Source organism: Odontomachus brunneus, unplaced genomic scaffold (assembly GCF_010583005.1).
Source record: "Odontomachus brunneus isolate Ranch 3 - 2012 unplaced genomic scaffold, Obru_v1 Obru_scaffold_224, whole genome shotgun sequence".
NCBI classification, from domain to species: Eukaryota; Metazoa; Arthropoda; class Insecta; order Hymenoptera; family Formicidae; genus Odontomachus; species Odontomachus brunneus.
This window is the reverse complement of record NW_022639674.1, coordinates 268,001-291,385: the sequence shown is the minus strand read 5'-3', so window position 1 is coordinate 291,385 and position 23,385 is coordinate 268,001. Positions and strand designations below refer to the sequence as shown.

The 23,385-nt window shown below is 41.3% G+C and overlaps 2 protein-coding genes across 7 annotated transcripts in view; both read left to right on the top strand.

The window, feature by feature from the left end:
• The first annotated feature begins 863 nt into the window (after positions 1-863).
• On the top strand, positions 864-2,567 carry LOC116852445 (40S ribosomal protein S19a). 2 transcript variants are annotated; one of them, XM_032832837.1, is made up of 3 exons: positions 864-1,029; positions 1,202-1,272; positions 2,062-2,567. In XM_032832837.1, exons 2-3 carry the CDS (start codon positions 1,202-1,204, stop codon positions 2,453-2,455), a joined length of 465 nt encoding a protein of 154 aa, XP_032688728.1. In that variant the 5' UTR covers positions 864-1,029; the 3' UTR covers positions 2,456-2,567. The 2 variants fall into 2 exon arrangements, with proteins under 2 accessions (XP_032688728.1, XP_032688729.1); XM_032832838.1 differs by lacking the exon at positions 864-1,029 and adding an exon at positions 1,063-1,131.
• Positions 2,568-2,971: 404 nt separating this feature from the next.
• Positions 2,972-23,385, top strand: part of LOC116852443 (arfGAP with SH3 domain, ANK repeat and PH domain-containing protein) — a 55,879-nt gene continuing 35,465 nt past the window's right edge. For 2 of the 5 annotated variants that reach the window (XM_032832825.1, XM_032832827.1), the window contains exon 1: positions 2,973-5,486. In XM_032832825.1, the coding sequence (XP_032688716.1) occupies positions 5,361-5,486 (126 nt within the window). In that variant the 5' untranslated portion in view covers positions 2,973-5,360. Of the gene's footprint in view, positions 5,487-23,385 lie in introns of all 5 variants that reach the window. The other 3 variants (XM_032832828.1, XM_032832824.1, XM_032832826.1) reach the window with 3 other exon arrangements.

Here is a 23,385-nt window from a genome sequence, read left to right as displayed (position 1 = left end):
TTTGTTCGAGTTACTTGTACTATTCACACTTTTATACTTAATGCCCGTTGCACACTAGTGCACCTCATACAACACAAATTTTCCAAAATACGTTCTGAAGATGCTTTTAAGACGAAGGGATGTCATCAGAATATTTTTAGGTCCTTTGAAGATATGAGTTGTCTGAAAATAGCTAATATCCAATAAGTTTATTCGCATTAATTGAATTTTTTACACTTTCATATTAATTCTTTAGAGGTTCTAAAAATGACGTCATGATCCGTCATGACGTCATTTCCGTTCGTATTACGAGTGTAAATGCAATTCTAATACACTTTTTACACTTGATCCCAAGCAAAAGTGAAAAGTGTATCAGAATTACATTTACTCGCAATACGAACGGAAAACATGACGCCATTTTTAGAACCTCTAAAGAATTAATGTGCACTAAAATTAATGTGTGAAATTAATGTGCACTAAAATTAATGTGTAAAAAGTTCAATTAATACGAATAAACTTATTGGATATTAGCTATTTTCAGACAATTCACACTTTCAAAGAACGTCTTAAGAATACTTTGATAACGTCCCTCCGTCCTGAAAATGTCTTCAGAATATATTTTGGAAAATGTTTTTTGAGGTGCACTAGTGTGCAACGAGCATTAGGTGTAAAAGTGTGAAAAGTACAAGCAATTCGAACAAACCTATTGGCTAAGTTTGTCTTGCACGCTTTCGTGCAGAAAGTATCATTCTATCTTCCTTCAGTGTATAATGAGTGAAAAAGATAGAATGATGCTTCCAACACGAACGTGCGAGACGAACTTGGCCATTGGATGATTCGTGAACACGAAACGTCTCATCTCGACGTATCTTGGTATACCGTGATTCATAACTGTCCATTTTACGATCACACCCTATCCCAGCCATTCTCTCGCCATTTTGTTCCAAGTCTTTTCGAGTGATTTTGTACTCGTGGTGCATAGTACCTTGATGATCTCGTGGCAGATTTAATCATTTTAATTGAAGAAATAACGTAAATATATGTAAAAACGTGTGTATTGATTTGATGCTTTTCATAATTTTTACTAGTTATATGAATTTTCGTCATAAGATTCCCGAGATATTATGTTACTTAGTGCATTAACCATGTGGCGTGTGTATTTCTATTGTTGTACACGTGTTAGCTATTTTACCGAATACAAAATTTCACATTTGGTTTTCAGATGCCATCTGTAACATTGAAAGATGTAGATCAACACAAGTTCGTGAAGGCCTTCGCTGCCTTCCTTAAAAAGTAAGAACCGTAAAACGCAATCTAACCTCCTTAGCGTATCTTAATAATAATATTAACAATGACTGCATTCAGTAGAGAAAGCTGTTTTGCAACTGTTGTAAAATTCGTGAATCTAATTGGAGCATGCTCTTAATTTTGGTTGAATCCAAGAGCATGTACCAGATTCACGAATTTTACAACAGTTGCAAAGCAGCTTTCTCTGCTGAACGCAGCCAATGTTATTTCATATCTGTTATTTGAATCACATTAAATAATAGAAGTAATACCACGAATTACTAAATATTCTCTATATTTAGTAGAAAAATTACTTTGCAACTATTTGCAACGATATGTGAATCTGATTGTGACATGCTTTTAGATCAATAAAAATTAAGAGTATACATCAATCAGAGTCACAAACTTTATAACAGTTATAAAGCAGCTTTCTTTGCTGAACTTAGTCAATATTATTATAAATTCGATTATTTAGTGTTATTTCTATTATGATCTAAATAATCTAAATAATAAATAATAAAATAACATTATTTGTGTAGTATAATTAATATTTGAAATGTTTACAATATAATAGGTTATTTGAGACATGGACTCTGTGTATCATAAATGGATTTTCTACAGAGACTATTTCTTGTTCTCCTATTATTATAATAATAAATAGATCATACAATTTTATTTTATGCTGTGTTTTTATATTTTTATGCTGTTATTATGATGTAGAAATGAGTAGATATACTTAATTGTTCAAAAATTATGTTTCATGATTTTATATTATTTTGTCTTGTAAAATTTCAGAACAGGCAAGATGCGTGTGCCTGAATGGGTGGATATTGTAAAAACGGCCCGTTTCAAGGAGCTTGCACCTTATGATCCAGATTGGTACTTTATTCGTTGTGCAGCTCTGGTGCGTCACATTTATTTCCGCAGTCCAATCGGAGTTGGTGCTGTTACCAAGATCTTTGGAGGACGCAAGCGTAATGGCACCCATCCCAGCCACTTCTGCCGATCAGCGGGTGGTGTTGCCCGCAAAGCATTGCAGAGTCTTGAGCAGTTGAAGCTCATCGAGAAGGCGCCTCTTGGTGGTCGTAAACTCACCAGCCAAGGACGTAGAGACTTAGACCGTATTGCGGCGCAAGTTAAGGCGAAGAGCAAAAAACAGCTTAAGCTTCAGGAAACCATTGTCATTTAATTTCTATGTCCAATAAAGTTTAAGAACTTTCACTAATGTAGTGAAACTATTTGTTAGATTATACTTACCCGTGTATAACAACTATTACTGTAATTATATCTTTAACCCATTTGCTAAAGTGTTTTAACTTAATAATATCTGAAGATGTGGAATCAAACCAAATAGAACGGGACAGCTTTGTCAATGAACTTGTTAATAAAAGATATTGTAGAATCAATACATTTAATACAAGAATACAAATATTCGACTTTTTATATATAAAAATATTGACTAAAAGAAGGGAGAAAGATTAAAAATAGGTGTAAACGGATAGAGTAGCTGAAAATAATGGATTTTATGATACTACGAAATGTCTTACATTATGATGTACGAAAAATTTATCTTTATTTCTAAATGAATCAAATATTAATGACGCGCGATTCTGTGTCCAGCACTCTCGAAATGTCGGAAGTCAGCATCTCGAATCGGCGGAACCATCGCCATCGTAGCAATTGCGATTCTCAAAGTATCGAAATCGCGGCTCAGTTCAGATCATATTGCAACGGTTGGAACACAGCTCGCAATCGTTCCGTGTTCCTTACGTCTTTTTACCTGATTAAAGGTAATATCGCGCGCGGACGAGTGTCGGGCAAATGTTCTGGCGTATCAATTAATGTATGCGAGTGCGATTAAACGCGATGTCATTCGATATTCATCGTCAACGTCCAGCGTCCATTGTGCCGCGTTGAAAACACAATATCCGATGAATCGAATGGAGCAATCAAAGGTAGTCGCATTTATTTAACGAAAGCAAAGCTTTGAAACACAAAACTTCTGCTGTTACATTCGTTCCTCGGTGAATTCTTGCCTCTCACTTATATTAGCACGCCGTATCTCGCGATAAGTTGAAGGGGAAGGGGCATTGGTAACGACTAATTTAGTGCGATACTGTATCAATGTAATGTTAGGTATGTTCGTTTCAACTCAACTAATTGCACTGGAACTTTGTCCTTATTCCCTTCAACGCGAGTTGAATATATACTTATTTCACTCTACAGATAAAAAGTGCAACCTAGTTTAGTTGGAAAGAACAGACCCAGATAGCACAAACTTCCAAAAGACGTCTTAAATATGTCTAAGAGACATGTCTGAACAAGATGTCTATTAGACGTCAAAAGACTTTATGTCTTTAATGATCGTTTCTATATCGATTAAATCTCATTCTGAATTTAAACTCTATATTCAGAGCATCAATCATGAATCTTTTTAATGTAAATTCGATCATACTTATCAATCGTGTAATTTCTTTTCTTAGTATAAAATTATGTAAAGTGAATAATTTTGCAACACTTGTAGGCGATTGTAAATTTTTTCTTCCTATGTCAACTCATGAAAAGTGAATATTTCCATATATCTTTAGGTTAGATTTAGATAAGGTTAGATTTTTCACGAATTCAGGGGAAAAGATTCATGATTGACCCACAAACCAGGATGTAAACTTAGATTAAAGTTTAAACGACGTCGGTAAAGACGGGCATAAGACATCTGTTAGAAGTTTTTGGGAACTTGTTGTTTTATCGGTGTCTCAGAGCATTATGACTTTTCAATTCACGTCAATACTCTTCACGTCCGTATCAAACTATAAATTAAAGATTACAATCGGACTAATCAGGTAATTTAAAGCTTGCTTCCATTTGCTTGGTCCGATTGTAATCCTTAATTCATAGTCCAATACGGACATCAGTATTGACGCATCAAAAAATGCTAGACATTTGAAATTCTCGTCTCATTACGCCGTCGACCGTGTAGAATCGCTAGTGTCGAGCGGCGCACGCGCGCGTGGACGCGACCGTCTCTAATAGCTACGCACTCTATGGCGGATGGGCGGCCGGCCGCGCGCGCGTAGGCAGCGCCGCCTCAGTGGAACTTCGGCCGCAGTCGCGAGCGTCTCGGTAGTTCTCGGCACCGACCGAGCGCGGAGTCAACTAGTCGGCGTACGATTAGACGTGAGATTGGAAGGAACTCTTCGCGAACGCATTTGTGTACGCGCGCGCGCGCGTGCCGCTCGTTTGCCATTCGCCTGTCCCGCGTAACGTGCGTGGAAAAGTGTGTTGTGTGTGTGTTACGATACGTGCCGACGTGTGTGTGTGTGTATCGGTCCGCACGGCAGCGATGTGCACTCGCGCATGCACGTATGCGTGGTGACCCGCGCTGTCCGCCAAGAAGGAGAGCGATCAACTGCTGTCTGGCTATGCGTGCTCGCGGCTGTCGGCGGTGTTAGCTTGCTGTGTGACCATGTCGCGAAAATAATCGCGCCGGGCCAGTGTCTCTCGCTCTCCCTCTGTGCCCCTCTGTCCTTCTCTCGAGCTCCGCGCGCGAACGCCAAGAGAAGGTGTCCGGACACGCACCAAGCAGCCGTCTCTCTGTCTCGTTTCCTCGTTCCTACGTCACTTATCTCTCCCTGTCACCCTTTCTCATTCTCTCCTACACACATATACACGCACTCTCCAGCGCTTGTCTCTCTTTCTCTCGCTCCCTGTCACTCGCCGCATCGGGAGGACGTTAGTACCGTGCGTCACGGGAAACAGCACGCTCAGTAGGAGAAGCGGAAAGGTGACTGGGGTGTACCGCGGAATTCATGGTGAGGGACGACGGGTGAGGTGAACGGTGCCGCGGAGTGAATAGTGCGCGCGGTCGCCGAAGACGACAACGACGACGACGACGACGACGACGACGACGACGTCGACAACGACGAAGCGAGGGGGAGCCGCGGCGAGAGGTGGAGGAGGCGGAGGAGGAAGAGGAGGAGTGATCTGCCGAAGGGACAACCTCGCTTGCAGCTGGGCACCCGGGGGGGTGGGGGGTGGGGTGGGGGCGGGAGACGAAGCAACTGACAAGTGGAAAGGAAGAAAGAGAGAGAGGAAAGATGCCGGGCCTAATCGCCGTGAGCGAGTTCGTCGAGGAGACGAGGGAGGACTACAACTCGCCCACCACGTCCACCTTCGTCTCGCGGATGCCACAGTGCAGGCAGACCATCACGTCCCTGGAGGAGGTGAGTACGACAACACACACGCAGTAGCCATAATGTGTGACGCTTGTTTGTCTCCTATAAACATTTATCGTGCCGCGCGAGGCTTAACCTTTAAAAGACCCTGAGCGCCGATTCATTGACATGCGCCGTGAAAAACAGACACGCTCGAGTCGCTCGGATCCATCGATTTCACCTTGGCCGATGTTTTCATTCTTTTTTCGTCTGTAAGGGATATCCGCGTCTCACCCACGGTACGTTACGATAGAGAGAAGCGATTCTTTTTTGCCGAGGTATTTAAATCGCGCACACAGCCGACAATGATGATATTACGATCCGCCGCACGTGCCGCGAAATCCTATTTCCTTACGAGGAAACCGGCTGCGCCGCCGACTTGTGTCGTTCGGCGGCTCGTTGCTGGCGACATCACCGACGCGATGCAAATGTCAACTCGTGCAGCTGCGTTCGCGTTAATTATTAAGGTTACTTACGCTCCAATCCGTTTGCTCGGATATGCTCAACGCTCTTTAGGGATTAGATTCTCCCGCAATCTGCTCTCGATATTATCCTATACACTTGGCGACGATTATATAAAGGGACGTGTGAGGTTGAGATCGAACGACGATGGGAAAAATGGTGGGTGCCCGTCGATGGGTCCCGCAATAGAGAATTCCGTGCATACCGCAGCAGCTCCCGTGACTGTTCCTCGTCACGAATGCCGTCGTTTTAACCCTTTTGTAGGGCAGTGGTGTATTATTTTGCCACTTCGTACGGCCGATACACGCGCGACGATAGGCTACTCGTACTCGACGACCGCGCTGATATCGACTGGACAATATTCCTCAATTTTCTTACGAACATATGCACTGGTAACGCTCGTTCTTCTAACAATACCTTCTTCGACCGTATATCCATCCCACGATAGAAATCTACGATCATATTCGTGTTAATTATCGTTATCAATCGCGCGCGAGAGAGATATCTCCGGGATGGAAAATTTTTCAGCTGCCAAATACCGAGAGCGCGAGGCTCGCCTTTTGGTGTTGCCTCCCATTCTTTATCTCTCTATGCAGAGAAGCATGTCCAATATCCACTTTGTTGGCGTGCGGGAATTTCCGGGTCACTCGTTCTCCTCCCGTAGGAACGGTAGAAGAGGGGCGGTGGAAAGAGAGAGAAGGGGTGAGGGGAAAAGGGAGAAGATGCACGCCGTTGGCGTCTTCTTAACGATCCGGGGAATTTTCACGACGAGAGAAATTCTGCTGGAGGAGCTCGCTCGTGCAGTTCCGGCTTCTTCCTTTCGATTCCGCTTCCCGCCGAGAAAATTCCTTTCTCGCGATGACGACAAAAACGTTAGCGACGATGCTGCGGACATGTTGACGGACACACGTGAGGTGCGCGCAATCGTCACGGCGAAGTTTACTTTGTGACACGACGATGACAACGACGATGACGACGATGACAGCTGTACGCTCTCAATAAAGGAGGTCGATCCGCGTCCGTATTTTATTTAAGTTCCCCTGCGCTCCCTTTCGCTCTCCTTCTTTCATCGATGACGAAAATAGACCGCGACGGGTTCCGAAATAGTAGCGACGCTCGAATTTCGTACGGAGACTGGTGTCGTAAGTACGAGCGCTAAATTGGGAAGTGGGTGACTCGAAGAAGACAGTCAGGGTCAAGAGTACCCAATGGTGACACGTTGCTCCCTCTTTCTGACGCTCGATATCAATTATATTAACGGAAGTTAAATCGAATTTCTCGCGTACGGAAAATCAATACGCGATTAGATGAATCTGTTCCTTAGTAATTGAACTTTGTCCCAATGATTGAAACATTAACCCTTTATTTGGTGATGTTACTTGAGAGCGACGCCGATTTTTCATGAGTTATATGCAAGAGAAAGAGATGCAAGACGTATTTATTTAGCATTGTTATTTTGGAGCAACATCTAGTTACTTGTTTTGTCTGCCGGTGCCTTAGTAGTTTCGATTTTTACCACTAGATAACAAAAATCGTTGAGAAAAAAATGTTTTTAAAACGATATTTTGGAAATACATCCAGGAGAAATCATTTATTTCACTTAAACACTAAACATTTTTTGTCTTAAATTGTTCTGGGTTTGCTAAATAAAAAGTTAATAATATCGTTTTTATTATAATGTTATTTTTTATTATTATATATTAATAGTATTTATTATTATTATTAATAATATAATATATATTAATAATAACAATACATATTATTAATAATATTAATATACTTATATTTATTATTTCCAAAAAATTATTAATATAATAAATTATAATAATTTATTATTTTCCTCTAAAATTTTGTTAAAAGATATTATTTTATATTAATTTATAAATATTATTTCGTAATCATTCAATCATTGAGCCTGTATTATGATCAGAACATGATTCATTGTTCAATTGCTGATGCAACAGGCATTATTTAACATCTCATTAAAATTGTAATTAATATTTATTATTTTATATCGTATTATATTTTTCGACTGCTGACAAATTAAAGGTTTATATATAAGCATTAGTTCTGTTAGTAATTCCATTAATTATTTGTTCATAAAAATATAAAATTGATTGTGTTTTTTTATTAGTTCGGTCATTGGGACATTTATCTTACTTTCTTATAGTGAATCAGCACAAATGTTTCTGATTAAATCAGTGAAAGGATTCATCGATAATCGGTTAATATTCGGTGATTTCAATAGAAACATTCTTACTTTACTGCTTCATCTTGTATCTCACTGGTTTTGACTAGTGGAAGAAAGATTACACTGCAAAATTTATACGAATTCATTATACGTCGTATCGAATCAATCTTTCTGTGTTTCTGGCGATAAAATCACCAGCTTTTATGAGATTTGTGTGCAATGACACTGTCTGTGTTTACAAACTGTAATGATAAAAACAGTCACTGCTATCAATCGCTGAAAGAATCAACTGATTTTTTTAGCGATAGTTTACTAATTGCAGTGCTGTACTTCGAACCATCAGCTATAAGTACAGCATTTCAACGAAGCATACACTGATTGTACTTTGGAGAATACTTACGGAAAGAGTAACGATTTGTCATATTAAAAGCTTGTTTGATTTGTCATAAAATGTCTTAACACATTTCGACGTACCATAAAGAGATTGAGTTGAGAAAATAATTACGATCAATTACGTGTGTGTGCGCTTTGCCAGTTTCACTTCTGTCCGCAAGGAGCACCGGAAATTCACGCGGCATATTATTAGATTCGTTAATTAATTGCGCGCAGAATCAGCGTTTTCTCAAGGGAGAGGAGTACTTCCAGCGGAGTACTTGCGGCGTAGTCGTGGCGGGTTTCGCGTTGCTTTTTTTTCCTCGACGACAACGACGAAAGCGGCGATCGCCTGCATGGCAAATGAGCACGTTCTATTAACGCGGGATGATGTAAGAGTCGCTCGGCCGCTCGGAGGCATCGGGCAAAGCCTAGAAGGAATCTGTTATCTCGTCATGCATTTGATTATCGAGCGAACGTTAACCGTTCATAAGGACGCGACATTTCACGCTCCGCGGAGTCCAGAGAGCGCGAGATGATTCTCGAGATATCGTAATTCGACAGAACTGCTTAGGTCAATACGGCGATTACATCAATTTCGTCCAAACGTCATAAAGTTCCGGCCTAATCCGCTACGTGTCCGAACTTGTTTGGATGTAACTTGTGATTTTTGGGATGTCGATTCCAGAAAGGAGATCGGGATTAGTTGGCTACCGGGATAAGTTGACAAAACCGATTATTCTTGCTATTTTCTAATAAGAATTAAGTAAGATTTTTAAACATGTGTCAAAGATAGCTTTGAAATTCTTGCTTGCTTGATTCTGAAATTTGTTAAAGAAATTTGTTAAAGAAGTAGAAATAATGGATTTTGCCAACTTATCCCGATAGCTAAATAGTCGCGGTTTCCAATATACTTTGGATTATTTCTTCAAAACTTTATCTTCTAATTATCGTTGAGTGGCATTAATATATATTAAGTCTTATTAGACCTAGAGATATATATTGAAACATATATTGAGAGACAGAGAGAGAGAGAGAGAGAAAAGTCAAACGTCAACACACCGGTTTGACCGCGTCGTGTTTTTATTCCGGCGTTTTGATTCGCGACGCGTCGAGTCGGAAGCATTAATCCATTGTTTATCCAACAACATGGGCTAGCATAATCACTGAATCTGGTCGCACGGGTTTTTCCAAGTCATTAATTGGCGCTTCTAGTCGATGGCTCTTCACTCGAGATTTTCTAATTCCCCGCAAAGCGCTCGGCTTTCTTCGCTTCGCGGCAATGGCAACGAGCATTGGAGATTAATCACGCGTTCGCCGCGTTTACGAGGACCACGACGAGGACGCCGCGGCGATGAAAAATCTCCCTTTCTCTCGGCGACTTTCACCCGGACCGTGTTGTTGCATCTCGTTGTAACGCGCCGAGTGGTTTTCGCGCGCATTCCGGAACTCTGTGCGTGCGTAGTTTAGAAACCGTGTCCGCGTATCGTGCGATGTTATCCGGTAAGAAGTCGGAGATAAGAGGCAAAAGGGAGAGGAAGAGATAGAGAGAGAGAGAGAGAGAGAGAGAGAGAAAGAGAGAGAGATTAAACGTCGTCGCGTGGAACATTTTCCCGGAAGAGGAACGATCGCCTCGCGACGAGGCGGACGCTGAATAAAATAACGCGGCGTTTCGCGGCCTGATGTCGGGCGCGGGCATCCCATTAAGATGCAATTACATGCAAATCGCGGTCCGCGGGCGTCGTTCGCGGCGAAAGCGGTCGACTTCTTAATTATCGACATCTACCCCGCGCGTTGTCTTACAATCGCTCTTACGCCATCGTCTCGCTCGTGTAGTAGTGGTGTGTAATAACACCGTCAGCGCGACGCGCTTTTTTACGAGCTTTTGCGAAACGCCTGGCCGCCGCCGTGCGGCGTTTCGCGAGACGCGAGATTGCACAGCGTGCGTTTAGAGGCAGTCAGGGGGGGAGAGAGAGAGAGAGAGAGAGACGGCAGGCGATTTCGCACGCGGCGCATAAACGCTTGCAAATCGCAACGCGTAAACGTCGACGATACGAACGGCCTGTCAAGGCCGCGCGCCCGAGAATTCCTTTCGTTCTCTTCGTGATCTCTCTCTTTCTCTCTCTCTCTCCCTCCCTCTCTCTCTCTCTCTCTCTCTCTCTCTCTCTTCCTCTCTATCTCTCTCGGGTACCTGCACCTGTTCGCGCGGAAGCGCTTATGCTTGGATATCAATCGCATGCTAAATTTGGATGAGAATAGAATGACGTAGAAATTCATGACGAATCACGAGGCTTGTTTTTTGTTGTTGAACTGGCTGCGCTGGTTCTCGCTCTGGTTCTCTTCTTCTTTCTCTAACAAATTCTCTACCAAGTATATCTGTATACTGTACAGGTATACTTGTATATCTGTTTCTTCTTAAGTTCCACAAGTGTGTTGAGCAGTAAAAGACAGATCTATGAAGTCGGATGCACTTATGTTTTTACGCGTGTCTTACTCATGGACGTATCGGATGATGATGATAATGATAATAATCTCTCTCTCTCGTTTAGCTGCATCTCGCGTGTGTCAATCCAGGCAGGCAGGTGATTGAACTTGTTCGCGCCGATTTCTGAAATGATAATTTCATTCGCTACGCTTTCTTAAGGCTGTGTTTAGCCGTTTACGTTGGAATGTAACGAGCACTCTCGCCCGCTTAACTTCCACGTTATAACTTGCAATTCAACACAGACACACACAATGTGCTGAACGAGCCGCGGCCTCGAGGTCAACACGCGGAAAGATTCGTGACGCTGAATTCCCGTCAAGTTGTCGCAACAAATCTTTGATTCGACATAAAGTACGAGGAACGATCGGAAGATAAAAGTGTCAATTCCTGGACACGTACCTGCTACTGGACACTTTTATCTTAGTTTCTAAATACGGATATTCAAATTTTTAACATGAAAAATATACATACGTATGTTAAACATATACATATTCATATATAATATATATTTTGTGTTAAAAGTTTAAAATGTTCATATTTAGAGACCAAAGCAACAAAAACGAAATAATTCCCAGGAATAGACGCGTGTCTAGGCATTGATATTTTTACTTTAACTTGCATCTTCTCGTCTTCCTATAATTTCTCGCTTACGCCATGATCGAAGATTATTATTACGGACGTTATATCACGCGCGACGCAACGAAATTTAATTAAAAATATGTAAGCACAGACTCGTTATAACGAGAACACTCTGGTTCCTGTGATATATGCTTTATCGTGGAGATACGTACAATCTATTCCAGACTCCAGGCCACCTACTTTTCCGGTTATTTTTAATGGCTGAGCTATCACGGCTATACATACTTTCGAGACACGTGACTTCTTTTTGTTCGGCTCATTCGCGAGACGCAAGCATCTTGTTTTCCAACACAACAGTATTAAGACCCATCTACAGTGGCCGTAAGAGTATGGCGGTAAAAAGTAAGAATAAGAAATTGATCAACTACAGTCGCATGTAAGAAGAATAATCAACTATGATTAGTTGATTTTTTACTCTTCTTACAGCCGTTCTCTTACGGCCATTGTAGATGGGCTTTTAGATAAGACACTTCAATATTCACCTCTAAAGAAAAAAAGTTCCGGCCTGGCCGCCATTGCGTTGGGACGTGTTCGAACACGAAAAGACAATAGAGATAAATCTGATTCAAGTGAGATAAACAAGAAAAAAAATCTTCAAAGAAAGAGGCTGACAAGAGCCGTCGCATCAGGACTTGAGGCGCGATGAATGAAAACGCATTATCTTCCGCGCTAAGCGGGAAAACGGAGGCGCTAATTGAACTCCCGAGAGGGAGATCTCATTCCGCTACATAATGGAGAGCATCCTCGCGTGGCCGAAGATGGTGTCCGTGCGTGACACGCGAGATATCGTTCGACGGCGGGAAAACGGAAAAGGAACTCTCCCGCGGTGGTCGCAGCTCGTGTCGGCCGGCGAGCAGCTGCGGCAGAAGTGCAATCTAATTCCGGCCCATTGTGTGCACGCTGTTTCCCGACGATACAACGACGAGGAAGCGCATCCTCCATGGACGACGCGATCCTGGCCTTCCGAAGAGGGGCAAGGCGAAACTCAGCTGTGCGCCTTCCCGCGGCGATTCCCCGGGTCCTATGCGACGCGACTCTCAATCCCACCGCCCTCGTTTCATTCGTCGCGGAAATCCCGAAGGCTTTCCCCCTCTTTCATCTCCCCCCTCCTGTCGTTGGATCGATAAATCGTCGAGCCGACGTCGAAGAATCGAATCCGCCAGACAAAGAGACAGAGAGAGAGAGCAGACCTCGAATATTTTCGGGATTTCAGTTAGTGGGTCAACGCGGTGTTTCGCGTCTCGCGTTTTCATCTGTTCGTTGCGAAGGGTGGGGGAAGGTTCGTCTCCCCCGGAAGGGGGTGGAAAGGACCGCGGGAGACCGCGCAAACGAGCGAGAGAAAGAGAGAGAGAAGGCGCGCCAGGGGTAACGCCCTTTCTCCGGCGCTAGCATTATTATATAGGTTTATAGGAAATCGATGTCATCTCTCGCGTTCGCGTCGCACCGTCGCCGTAGCGAGCGTTCCGGATAGACTCAGACAGCGGCCTACCAGGCCAGAGACGGTTTGCTAGGCCAGATACGTCGTCTTTCTTCCGGCGCTTCCGGAAGAGGCGCGCGTGCCAACTCGACGTTTGTCTCTAGCAACGAGAGAGAGAGAGAGAGAGAGAGAGAGGGAAGGGGGAGGAGAGAAAGAGAAGGAATAGAGATTTTCGAGCGCGAGCAGTAGAAGCTCGATTTCGAGGCAGTTTCGATCATTACGCGTGGCCGTCGCTAGAACGATCCAGAGCGGTCATCATTATCCGTTAATACCAACTCCAACGAGGCGTTTCTCACGCGTAATTCTCAGTCCCTCGCTTCGATCACCGCGGCCGTTCGTTCGTTCGTTCGTTCTTCGCGTCGTGCAGAACTCACGCACGATTCGGCCACAAAGAGAGTGAGCAAGCGAGTCATCGTCGTCTCAACCGTTAACCCGCATCCGAGAGTCCGTCAGAGTCCACTTTTCCGTAGAATCGCCGATCATCAAGGAAGAAAAAATGAAGCACAGGAAAAGAAAGAGAACACGCTCTCCAAAGGAGCCGCCGTTGCATTGTTACATCGGCGATATTATCTTCAGGCTTATTATCAGGTTACAATCGCCGCCCGACGCGGACCTATTTAAAGCTCTAAGACAAAACCAAAACTAAATCAGCAGAATCAAACGAGACCTACTACATAATTTAGTAACCATTTTGTACTAATTTTTACCACCAAAAAAATTTTGTACTTCTCTCTCTCTCTCTCTCTCTCTCTCTCTCTCTCGTACCGTTTTGGAAAAAACAGTGACGCTGCTTAATGTGAAGTTAGCACGAAAAAAGAAAAAAGGAAAATCAAGTATGCAAATAGAAAGACTTGAATTTGTACCACGAAAAATTTTAATTTTGTTTTCATTCAATAAGTTAAAGTGAAACAAATATACTTTCACTCTAACTTATTACGCTATATTATGTATACTATATAGAAGTTCTTTTAAAACAAACAGCCCTTATATCTTTTCGCGTGCTCTCATTTCCCAAATCGACCAGAAAGTCATACACGCTATAGTAAGTCCCTTGGCCTACCACACCACGCCACACCGACGAAACGAACGAACGTGTGACGTTAATCGATAATCGGCGAATGCGCCTCGGTTGAATATATCAAGCAATAAGGCGGCGACGTTAATTTGCGCGCAATTTCAACCTCTCTCGGCCGCTCGTAATCGATTCGGGGATCCGTCGTGTAATCGCATGTTAAATTAGGCGCTAACTGGATGGGTCCAGTCTGACGTTTACACGAGGATATGCATTACGACGGCGTCTAGAGGCCTGGCTCGGCCGACTGTGCCAACACGAGCTCGTCTTAATCTGCATAGATCTGCAATAAAGTATTCTCGACCATGAAAGCCAATGAGTTATTCGTAAGAACATCTGTAATACGGCGTTCCTTGCCAGATGAAACACGCGCCGAGCAATATTATAATTCGATCCTGCGAGCGCGCGCGACTTGTCATGTTTTGTTCATCAAATATCCACCGGGAGTCGAGAGGTTAGACGGTTACGTGTCGCTTTTATCGCGCGCTATTTATCTCCCGACTTCCGCTTCTGAAACGTAAGGGAGAATTCACACCTTGACAGAAAAGCAGAAGCTAACCAAAACTCGCGCTAATAAAAAAGCAAAAATTGTCAACTATCACCTGATCATCAGCGCCAGTTATGATCTTTTACGTTTTCTTCTAAAATGTAAATTCTCCCTAAAAGTAGTGAACTCTTCTCTCTCTCCTCCCCCTCTTTCTCTGCGCTTGACAGAATTTTTTTTAAATCTCTCTCTTCCCCTCTTTCTCTTTTTGCGGATTTTCTTGAGGGGATTTTGTCAAATTTTTCTCTCTCTCTCTCTGTCTCTCTTTCTTTCTCTCTCTCTCTATGATTTAACGAGTACCTCCATGCATGTAAATAATTGGAGCTCTCTCCTTCGAAGCTCGCCAGGAGTCGCGATTCGCGCTGGCGTACAAATGGCGGGTTAGTCGATTCAACTGCAAGATACATTATCCACGGCGGATTTTATCTCAGGCAAGGCGATTGCGGTGAATCTATTTGCTCGGAGCATATGGGCTAACGCTTATCGCGAGCGTTGCGGTCGATTTTAATCTCGCATTCCCCCGTTTCTTCGTTACTTAAAACGCCACGCTGAATTATTTGCGCGCGATTATTACGGCAAATTCCACGCGTGCTTCTCCATGATGTATTCCTCACCGCAGGTCCTTTCTCTCGATTCTGGAATCGATCCTGCCTCAGTTATTTCCCGTACAAGCGGGAAACGTTTGTCACGTGCGTTACGTATAAACGTCTGACTTATGACGGGATCTTTGGACGGAATTTTATTATTTCCAGTCGATTTGATAGGGCGATTCCACTTTATGGTCAGTGCGATTTCTACTTTATGGATCTTCGCACAGGGACAGATTCGAGTCACGTTCTTTGTCTTAGGTTTTACGTTCTGAGTTTTGACTCCGATACAATGCTCCGCTATCCCTCGCGCCGCTTTTCCCCGAGACCGAGGCACCTGCCTGGCAGATTAACTCTTCAGCGGAGCGAAAACGTGGACGCGCGCTTTGACACCAGCGATTTTTTCGCATAGAGCCGCGCGAGTGAATTCTTTTGAGCGCGCGACTGGAAAATCCAACGTTCGCCGTCTAATAAGCTGTAAAAATCCGAGACCACTGCCCAACGCGGTTCCAGGAATAAACCTGCGCATATACTACGTGAAGCGTGTGCACAGCTACGAAGCGAGGGAGGAAATGTCGTGGGACGTCGTCTCGAAAGTTTCCCAAGCGACAAAACATTCGCTCATCGCGTCGTTAAAAACTAAACCGATCTGTCAATACATCACACATATGTTTTGTTGCGCAACAAATAACTTTCAATTTTTCAAGTAAAAAAGAACGATTATATCTTTATGTCGTTATAATTTTATAAAATAATGCAGGCAAAGGACGGCAGGAAATCATAGATCAAAACTCATATATTCTCGTAACATTATAATAAAATAAAATCGTTCTATATATTTTACCTGAAAAATTCGAAGTTACACATCAAAAAATATAATTCTACTTTGCTATGAAGAGTGATTATTCAATTTACTTTCCTTCTTTTAAATAACGCTTATTTTCAACAAAGAACATTTTCTTGTAATTTGTTGATAATAGTTAAAATGCATTTCATTTATTACAAATTTGAGAAAAAGTTATCATCATATACTTCAAAGAAAAATTTATTCTCTTTATTGGGATATTAATAAAACTTTATTGAAGAAAAAGTTGACTGAATTCCAGATGATGAACTTGTGATAGATTTGCGAATATAAACTTATGAAGTACTTGAAACAAGTAACATGCACTTGAATGCAGTAGGGTAAAAGAACACTGAGAAAAAAAGTGATTGAGTTAATTAGATTTTGCTTGAACCAACAAAGTTCGTTTAAGCAAATATTTAGTCGATTGAATGAATTATATAGTTGCTGTGATGAGTTATGTATATCAATTAATTCAATGAATGTGATTCGATCAGTATGTCAGCGATAACTATGTCAGCGCAACTTATTGTTATATTAATACGTAATTTATTCAATAGATACAATATTTCTTTGAAGGGGCCAATTTTTGTTGATTTAATAATTTTTTTCTTGGTGTACCAATACCTGGTCGTTAATAACACTGATACTTAACTTTGGACATTCTTATTTGTTTTGGTTTTTAACCCTTTTAGTGCCGACCGAAAAAAATGTATCTATAAATACTTAAGAGTAAAATACCGGACCAAATTGATGTAGTTTGATAGGGTTTGAGAAAAAAAGTATAAAAATAAAAGTAAGAATGATATTTACCTAATTCAAAAAGGAACATATTAGATAAAGTTGTTGGCACTTTTCGCAAGTGTTGCTAACGACGATATATCGTTGTTCGGCACTACAAGGATTAAACACGAATATTTAAACGTATAGAACGTATTTTGAACGTATAGAATATATGTATGTTGTGTATATATATTCTATATTGAATGTTTAAATATTCGTATATTTAAAAACCAAAATAAGAATACCTAGAATTAGATACCATTATTAATGTTTAGGCTGTTATTTTCACCTTGTGTATTTACTTTGTGTGTACTTGTTACACACAAGCCAATTGTATCGCACGTCGCTCAGCAAAAACATACGCCTGAGAAGAGCAAACTCCGGCGATCAAGTTTGCACTGGCTAGGCGCGAAATTCGCGCGTGCCAGATGCGAAATTCGATACGTCACTTCTTCCTGCCGACGGGATACTATTGTTACCGCTGTTGTGCGATCTTTTGAAGAATCACTGTGTGAGATCGGAGTAGATCTTTCCTCCGGACGATCCGAAATCCGAAATAACTTCGCGCCGCACAATTTGTGCTCTCTTACGGACACGTGTCCCGAGACGACGGGGAAGCCAAGTTCTGCGTGTGCGTACCTCTAGCGTAGTCCTGAGTCGAAATTTTGATGCTACTTTGACGCTCTTAAGGATAGTTTGCGTCTACTTAGACGGTTTATAGCCTAGGTAAAACCTACTTTGCCGATATTGATACTCATTAACTTCTCTTTCGAACATTTAACTCTACCTTGTCAAAATTTTGACGCTACTTTGACGCTCCTTTGACGCTCCTTTGACGCTCTTAAAAATAGTTTGGACCTCCTTAGATAATCTACAACCTGGGTGAAATCTATTTTGATGATATTGACACTCATTTCCGAGTCGAAATTTTAACCCTATATTGAACCTTAAAATTCTATAAAATACATATATTATCATATATATCTACACATATATATATATATATATATATATATATATATACATATATATATATATATATATATATATACATATATATATATATATATATATATATATATATCATACATATATATCTTTTATTCTATAAAATACATATATTCTATGTAGGAGCTAAAGCTTCTATAGAGGTTCGCAACTGAATCTACTTTACTTCCTAAGATCCTACTATTATACAACCTACTTTAACGCTAAAGAAAACGAAAGCGGAAATTTCAGACATCATTAGGGTCAAAGTAGGAGTAAATTATATCATTAGAATTAAATCTACTTTGCTATCTTAGCTCCTACTGCGGTGTAGAATTCAAGGTTCAACATAAGGTCAAAATTTCGACTCGAGTAGCGAGCTCGTTCGAGCCACTGGAATTCGCGGACGCGACGTTCTCGCGAACTATTGCCAGGCGGGCTGCATCGGGCTGCATTCCGGCGGCGATCGGCGAGCGCGCGTAATAACTACGTTCGCGAGCGAGAAAACCGCCGCGGGAATCGTTTTCAGATCGTGCGGGGTTTACTTAGCCGGTCTCGCGCGAGCGACACGAGTTCTCGTTGTTGTCATCATCGACGTCGTCGTCGTCGTTTCTGCCGCCGCCGTGACATCCATCGTCGTGTGATTTTTTGCGACGCATGAAAACATACAAACAAGACGCAGGCGGGTGGGCGTGGTCGTTGTGGTGATTTTACTCGCGTAATCGCGACCGTGATGACGAGCCTGCTCTGATCGTCGCGTTTAATCGTGACGTTTAATTGCGAAAGTTGCGCAAGAAGCAATAGTAGCCTGCAAATCGATTTGCACGCCCCTTTGAATGAAGTTGCGACGCTTCAGATTGTCAGAATCGAAAGCCACTGCTGATATGTACACGCGCAGAGTGGGGAACGATTATATAATATATAAAAATTATTTCTCGGAATAATATCTCTTAATTTGGAATCAATTCTTTTTCGCAAATTATTCACAAATGTCACACTCTGTACTGTCACTTTGGCTGCTGACAAGCTGGTTACTGCGCATGCACGCCGGCAGTGACTTTCGATTCTGACAGTTTGGAGCGTCGCGACTTGATTCGATAAAAAGTGTGCAAACCGATTTGCACTATACACCCGTTCCGTGGGCGTGGACGAATTCTCCGGCTAGTTTGAGTCTCAGTGCGATCGATGCAACCGAAATCGTACATAAAATTGCTGATTGCAGACCAACCAAGACCGGCCGAAAAGTCGCATGCTTGGCAAGTAGGGAGGGGAGTAGGTGCAAATTTCATTACGCATACGACACTTCCGCATTGCGTCTTTATGGCGGCGAAACTTCCGCGGGAGAGCAACGGAGAAACATTTAGCAAGCTGTAGTAGGGGAACACGTGTTCATGCGAGGAGGGCACGCGACACGATGGGAAAAGCCGATGCCATTAATTGCGCTTTGTGAGAGCCCGCAACAAAGCGCGAGATCGCGCACAATTTATCGCCTAACGCGAGCTGCTAGCCTATATATAGGGTGTTACTTCCTGTACGGAAACCGCGTTCTCAGATGGGCCGGCAGCAAGGAAAACACTCTAATCGTCCACGCGACGTCGCGCAATGTCCAAATCTAGGCTAAACCTGGCCAAAAATCAAATTTACGCTGAATTATCTTTACTTAATGTAGTGATAAATATCCCTATCAATTTTATTAATTTTTATTTGACATATTGGTTATTTGAAAAATATTATTTTAACAATATGGAGTTACCACTAAGAAATAAGTAGGATTTCTTTATCATAATTTTCCAATAGGATTTTATCATACTTCCAAATATATATTCCAGAAATTTTTCAAATATATATTTAAAGCTTTTCTCGTGTATTTTATTTTACAACTTAAAAGAGTTGCGAAAATTCATACATATATCAAGTTCCCGCAATGTTCTGAGTAAACAATTTACAAATTTACCTAGTGATGTCATAGAATTTTTATCAAAACCTACAACAAATGAACTAGTTTATTTCAATTAAAATGTTGCAAATATAGGATATTTGCTTGTCAGAAATATCTATAAAATGCTTATGCTGTTATACGCGCATTGACGCGCACTTGCCGCGAACGAAGGGACAAAGGCGCGAAAAATAGGGAAGCCGGAGGGTTATATGTCCAATATTTCAGAATTTTGAAAAATTACAACTTCTCAGATAACTAATTGTTATAACCGTTTGTACAAACAGATAGAAGCAGTTTTCCTTTATAGATTAATGTCCACCATGATCCAGTTAATTAACTGTGTATTGTATTTTGTTTTATAATAATCAAAATACAAACTTGCAACAATGTGGCCATCCTGGATTCAGTAGGGGATTCAGTTGCCTAGTAGCGCAGAGTAAGAAGGCCACATATAAAATATATATATCCTGGTTAGTAGTTCTAGCATTTCCACGAGAAATCTCCATAGCACTCCTGTCGGCTCTTAAATATAGGCAAACTTTATCTCGTTTGCTTGATTTATATGCTTGATTTCAATAATAAATTCTTATAAATGAAAATTGTTTTTATTATCCGTAACAATATATCGTACACTTGCAAGAAATTTCATTTTTTTTCTCTAGCTAATAATACACGTTGTTTAACTTTATTTACTTATGATGAAGAATATTAATACAAAATTTTAAAAGGCTCCAAGATTTCCCGAGTCGAAATTTTAACCCTTGAATATTGAATATTGAACTTTGAATTCTACACCGCAGAAGGAGCTAAGTAGCAAAGTAGGTTTAATTCTAATGATATAATTTACTCCTACTTTGACCCTGATGATGTTTGAAATTTCCGCTTTCGCTTTCTTTAGCATCAAAGTAGGTTGCATAATAGTAGGATCTTAGCAAAGTAGATTCAACTGCGAACTTCTATTGAAGCTTTAGTTCCTACATAGAATATATATATTTTAGAGAAATATTTAAAAAAATTAATAAATAACGAAACAGAAACGTCAAATAGCATACAAAATATACATTTCATTTGTTGCATATATTTCGGACATCATAAGGGTCAAAGTAGGAGTAAATTATATCATTAGAATTAATCTTTGCTATCTTAGTTCCTTCTGCGGTGTAGAATTCAAAGTTCAACATAGAATCAAAATTTCGACTCGGAAATGAGTGTCAATATCGTCAAAATAGGTTTCACCTAGGTTGCAGATTATCTAAGTAGGCTCAAACTATTTTTAAGAGCGTCAAAGTAGCGTCAAAGTAGCGTCAACATTTTGACAAGATAGAGTTAAAGGTTCAAAAGAGAAGTTAATGAGTATCAATATCGTCAAAGCAGGTTTTATTTAGGCTATAAACCGTCTAAGTAGGCGCAAACTATCCTTAAGAGCGTCAAAGTAGCATACAAATTTCGACTTGGGTTACTTTGCTATCACTAAATCCGTTTCTTTGATTTTTAACTATAATATTATTTCAGTGAAACTGGAAGTATATTTATGTTCTAAAAGAACCATTTCGCGATTTTATATATCCACTGTCCTCGAGATAAATATTAAAAGAAGCATATGAGCTACATACCACTGGGGCTATCTAGACCGGCCTCCCCTGTGGTATGACTCTGAGGCAAAGTTCCCGCGGAGTTGGGAGTTTACGGAACTCGCACGGTGCCGTGTCCTCGAGTGCAATATGTTATGTATAATGCCGCGGCGAAGGACGGTAGTTTCGAAGTTACTCCGCGGCTTCTTCGCGATTGCATATACGGTACTGAGCGGAGAACTACAAGCTGCACTTCGCACTCTCGTTGATGTTCGCCTTCGACTCGACGACAGGCCGAACTCGGTGATAGGTCGATATAGACACGTGGAACTTGGTTGCAAATTTTCTCGCGATTGAACGGCGCTGAATCACAGTGAAGAAACCACTGAGAGCGCACGAAACGAAATTGCAAATCCCACCGACGCGAAACCGTGCACATGTAATACAACTCACGAATTGCGAAGTCACATCGATGTCCTTTATCGCGGATTTAAGACGAAGTCTTATTAGCGAGTCGAAGAGATTTCAGCCTTTGACGCGTCGCTCAAAGCTGGAAGAGATTAGATAGACGCGATGCTATTCATTCGATTTTATCAGACATTGAATAGTAGGTGCGCGTGTTCGTGTGTGTTCAATGTCGTCGTAATACCAACGCTATTGTGAGTAACTCGCGGGGCTTCATTGAACACTATCGGGCGGCCGTATGCGTGTTTTCTCGTCTCCGATTGCTTGTAAATAATGCGGACGCGCAATAACTGCGACAAATTAATGTCACGCAGCAGTAACACGGCGGTTGAATTTTATTATCATTGCGACGTCATTAATGCTGCGACTCGTGATAACGTGTTAATGCGTTGTTTCATGCGGCTGTCTGTCGCACGACACATACATTAGCCACGCATAATGCGGCATAATTGTATTCTAATGACGATGAAATAACGTGTATCTCTAATCAACGTCGTCGTGCTTTCCACTGCACGTTCGATTGGCCCGCAGGAGGAAAATAAGAGAGAAAAGAGAGATCCCCAGAAGCCCGATTCTGAACGCATAGTGAACGTTAAAAATAAAATAAAAGTACCAATGTCTATGAACCTGGCACCCGACTTTTAAAAAAATAATTTTTTTCTATGTAAAAAGTTAGCATTTTGTTTGTAGTTGTTTGTAGTAACAATAATTTCGTTTGTAGTTCAATCCATTAAAAATTACAAAAATTAAAAAAAATGAGTAGCTCCTCATTTTGAGACATCTCAAATCTGCAAGCGGGTGACGTTTCTAAATCGTTTGTAGTTGTTTGTAGTAACAATAATTTCGTTTGTAGTTCAATCCATTAAAAATTACAAAAATTAAAAAAAATGAGTAGCTCCTCATTTTGAGACATCTCAAATCTGCAAGCGGGTGACGTTTCTAAATCGTTTGTAGTTGTTTGTAGTGATTTTCGTTTCATTGTAGTCGAACTGTTCAAAAGTTACAACAATTTAACAATTTAACGCCTAAGGGCCAACTTTGCCATTTTTTGAGATATCTCAAATCTGCAAGCAGGTAACGTTTCTAAATCGTTTGTAGTTGTTTGTAGTGATTTTCGTTTCATTGTAGTCGAACTGTTCAAAAGTTACAACAATTTAACAATTTAACGCCTAAGGGCCAACTTTGCCATTTTTTGAGATATCTCAAATCTGCAAGCAGGTAACGTTTCTAAATCGTTTGTAGTTGTTTGTAGTGATTTTCGTTTCATTGTAGTCGAACTGTTCAAAAGTTACAACAATTTAACAATTTAACGCCTAAGGGCCAACTTTGCCATTTTTTGAGATATCTCAAATCTGCAAGCAGGTAACGTTTCTAAATCGTTTGTAGTTGTTTGTAGTGATTTTCGTTTCGTTTGTAGTCGAACCAAAAAATGGCAAAGTTGGCTCTTACATACGCGGAAGAGCCAACTTTGCCATTTTTTGAGATATCTC

What these genes read in the sequence shown, in the direction of transcription:
- LOC116852445 (XM_032832837.1), top strand. Translation starts at nt 1,202, where the DNA reads ATGCCATCTGTAACATTGAAAGATGTAGATCAACACAAGTTCGTGAAG. An exon ending in TTCGCTGCCTTCCTTAAAAA is followed by an intron (nt 1,273 to 2,061) that starts GTAAGAACCGTA and finishes GTAAAATTTCAG; the next exon opens with AACAGGCAAGATGCGTGTGC.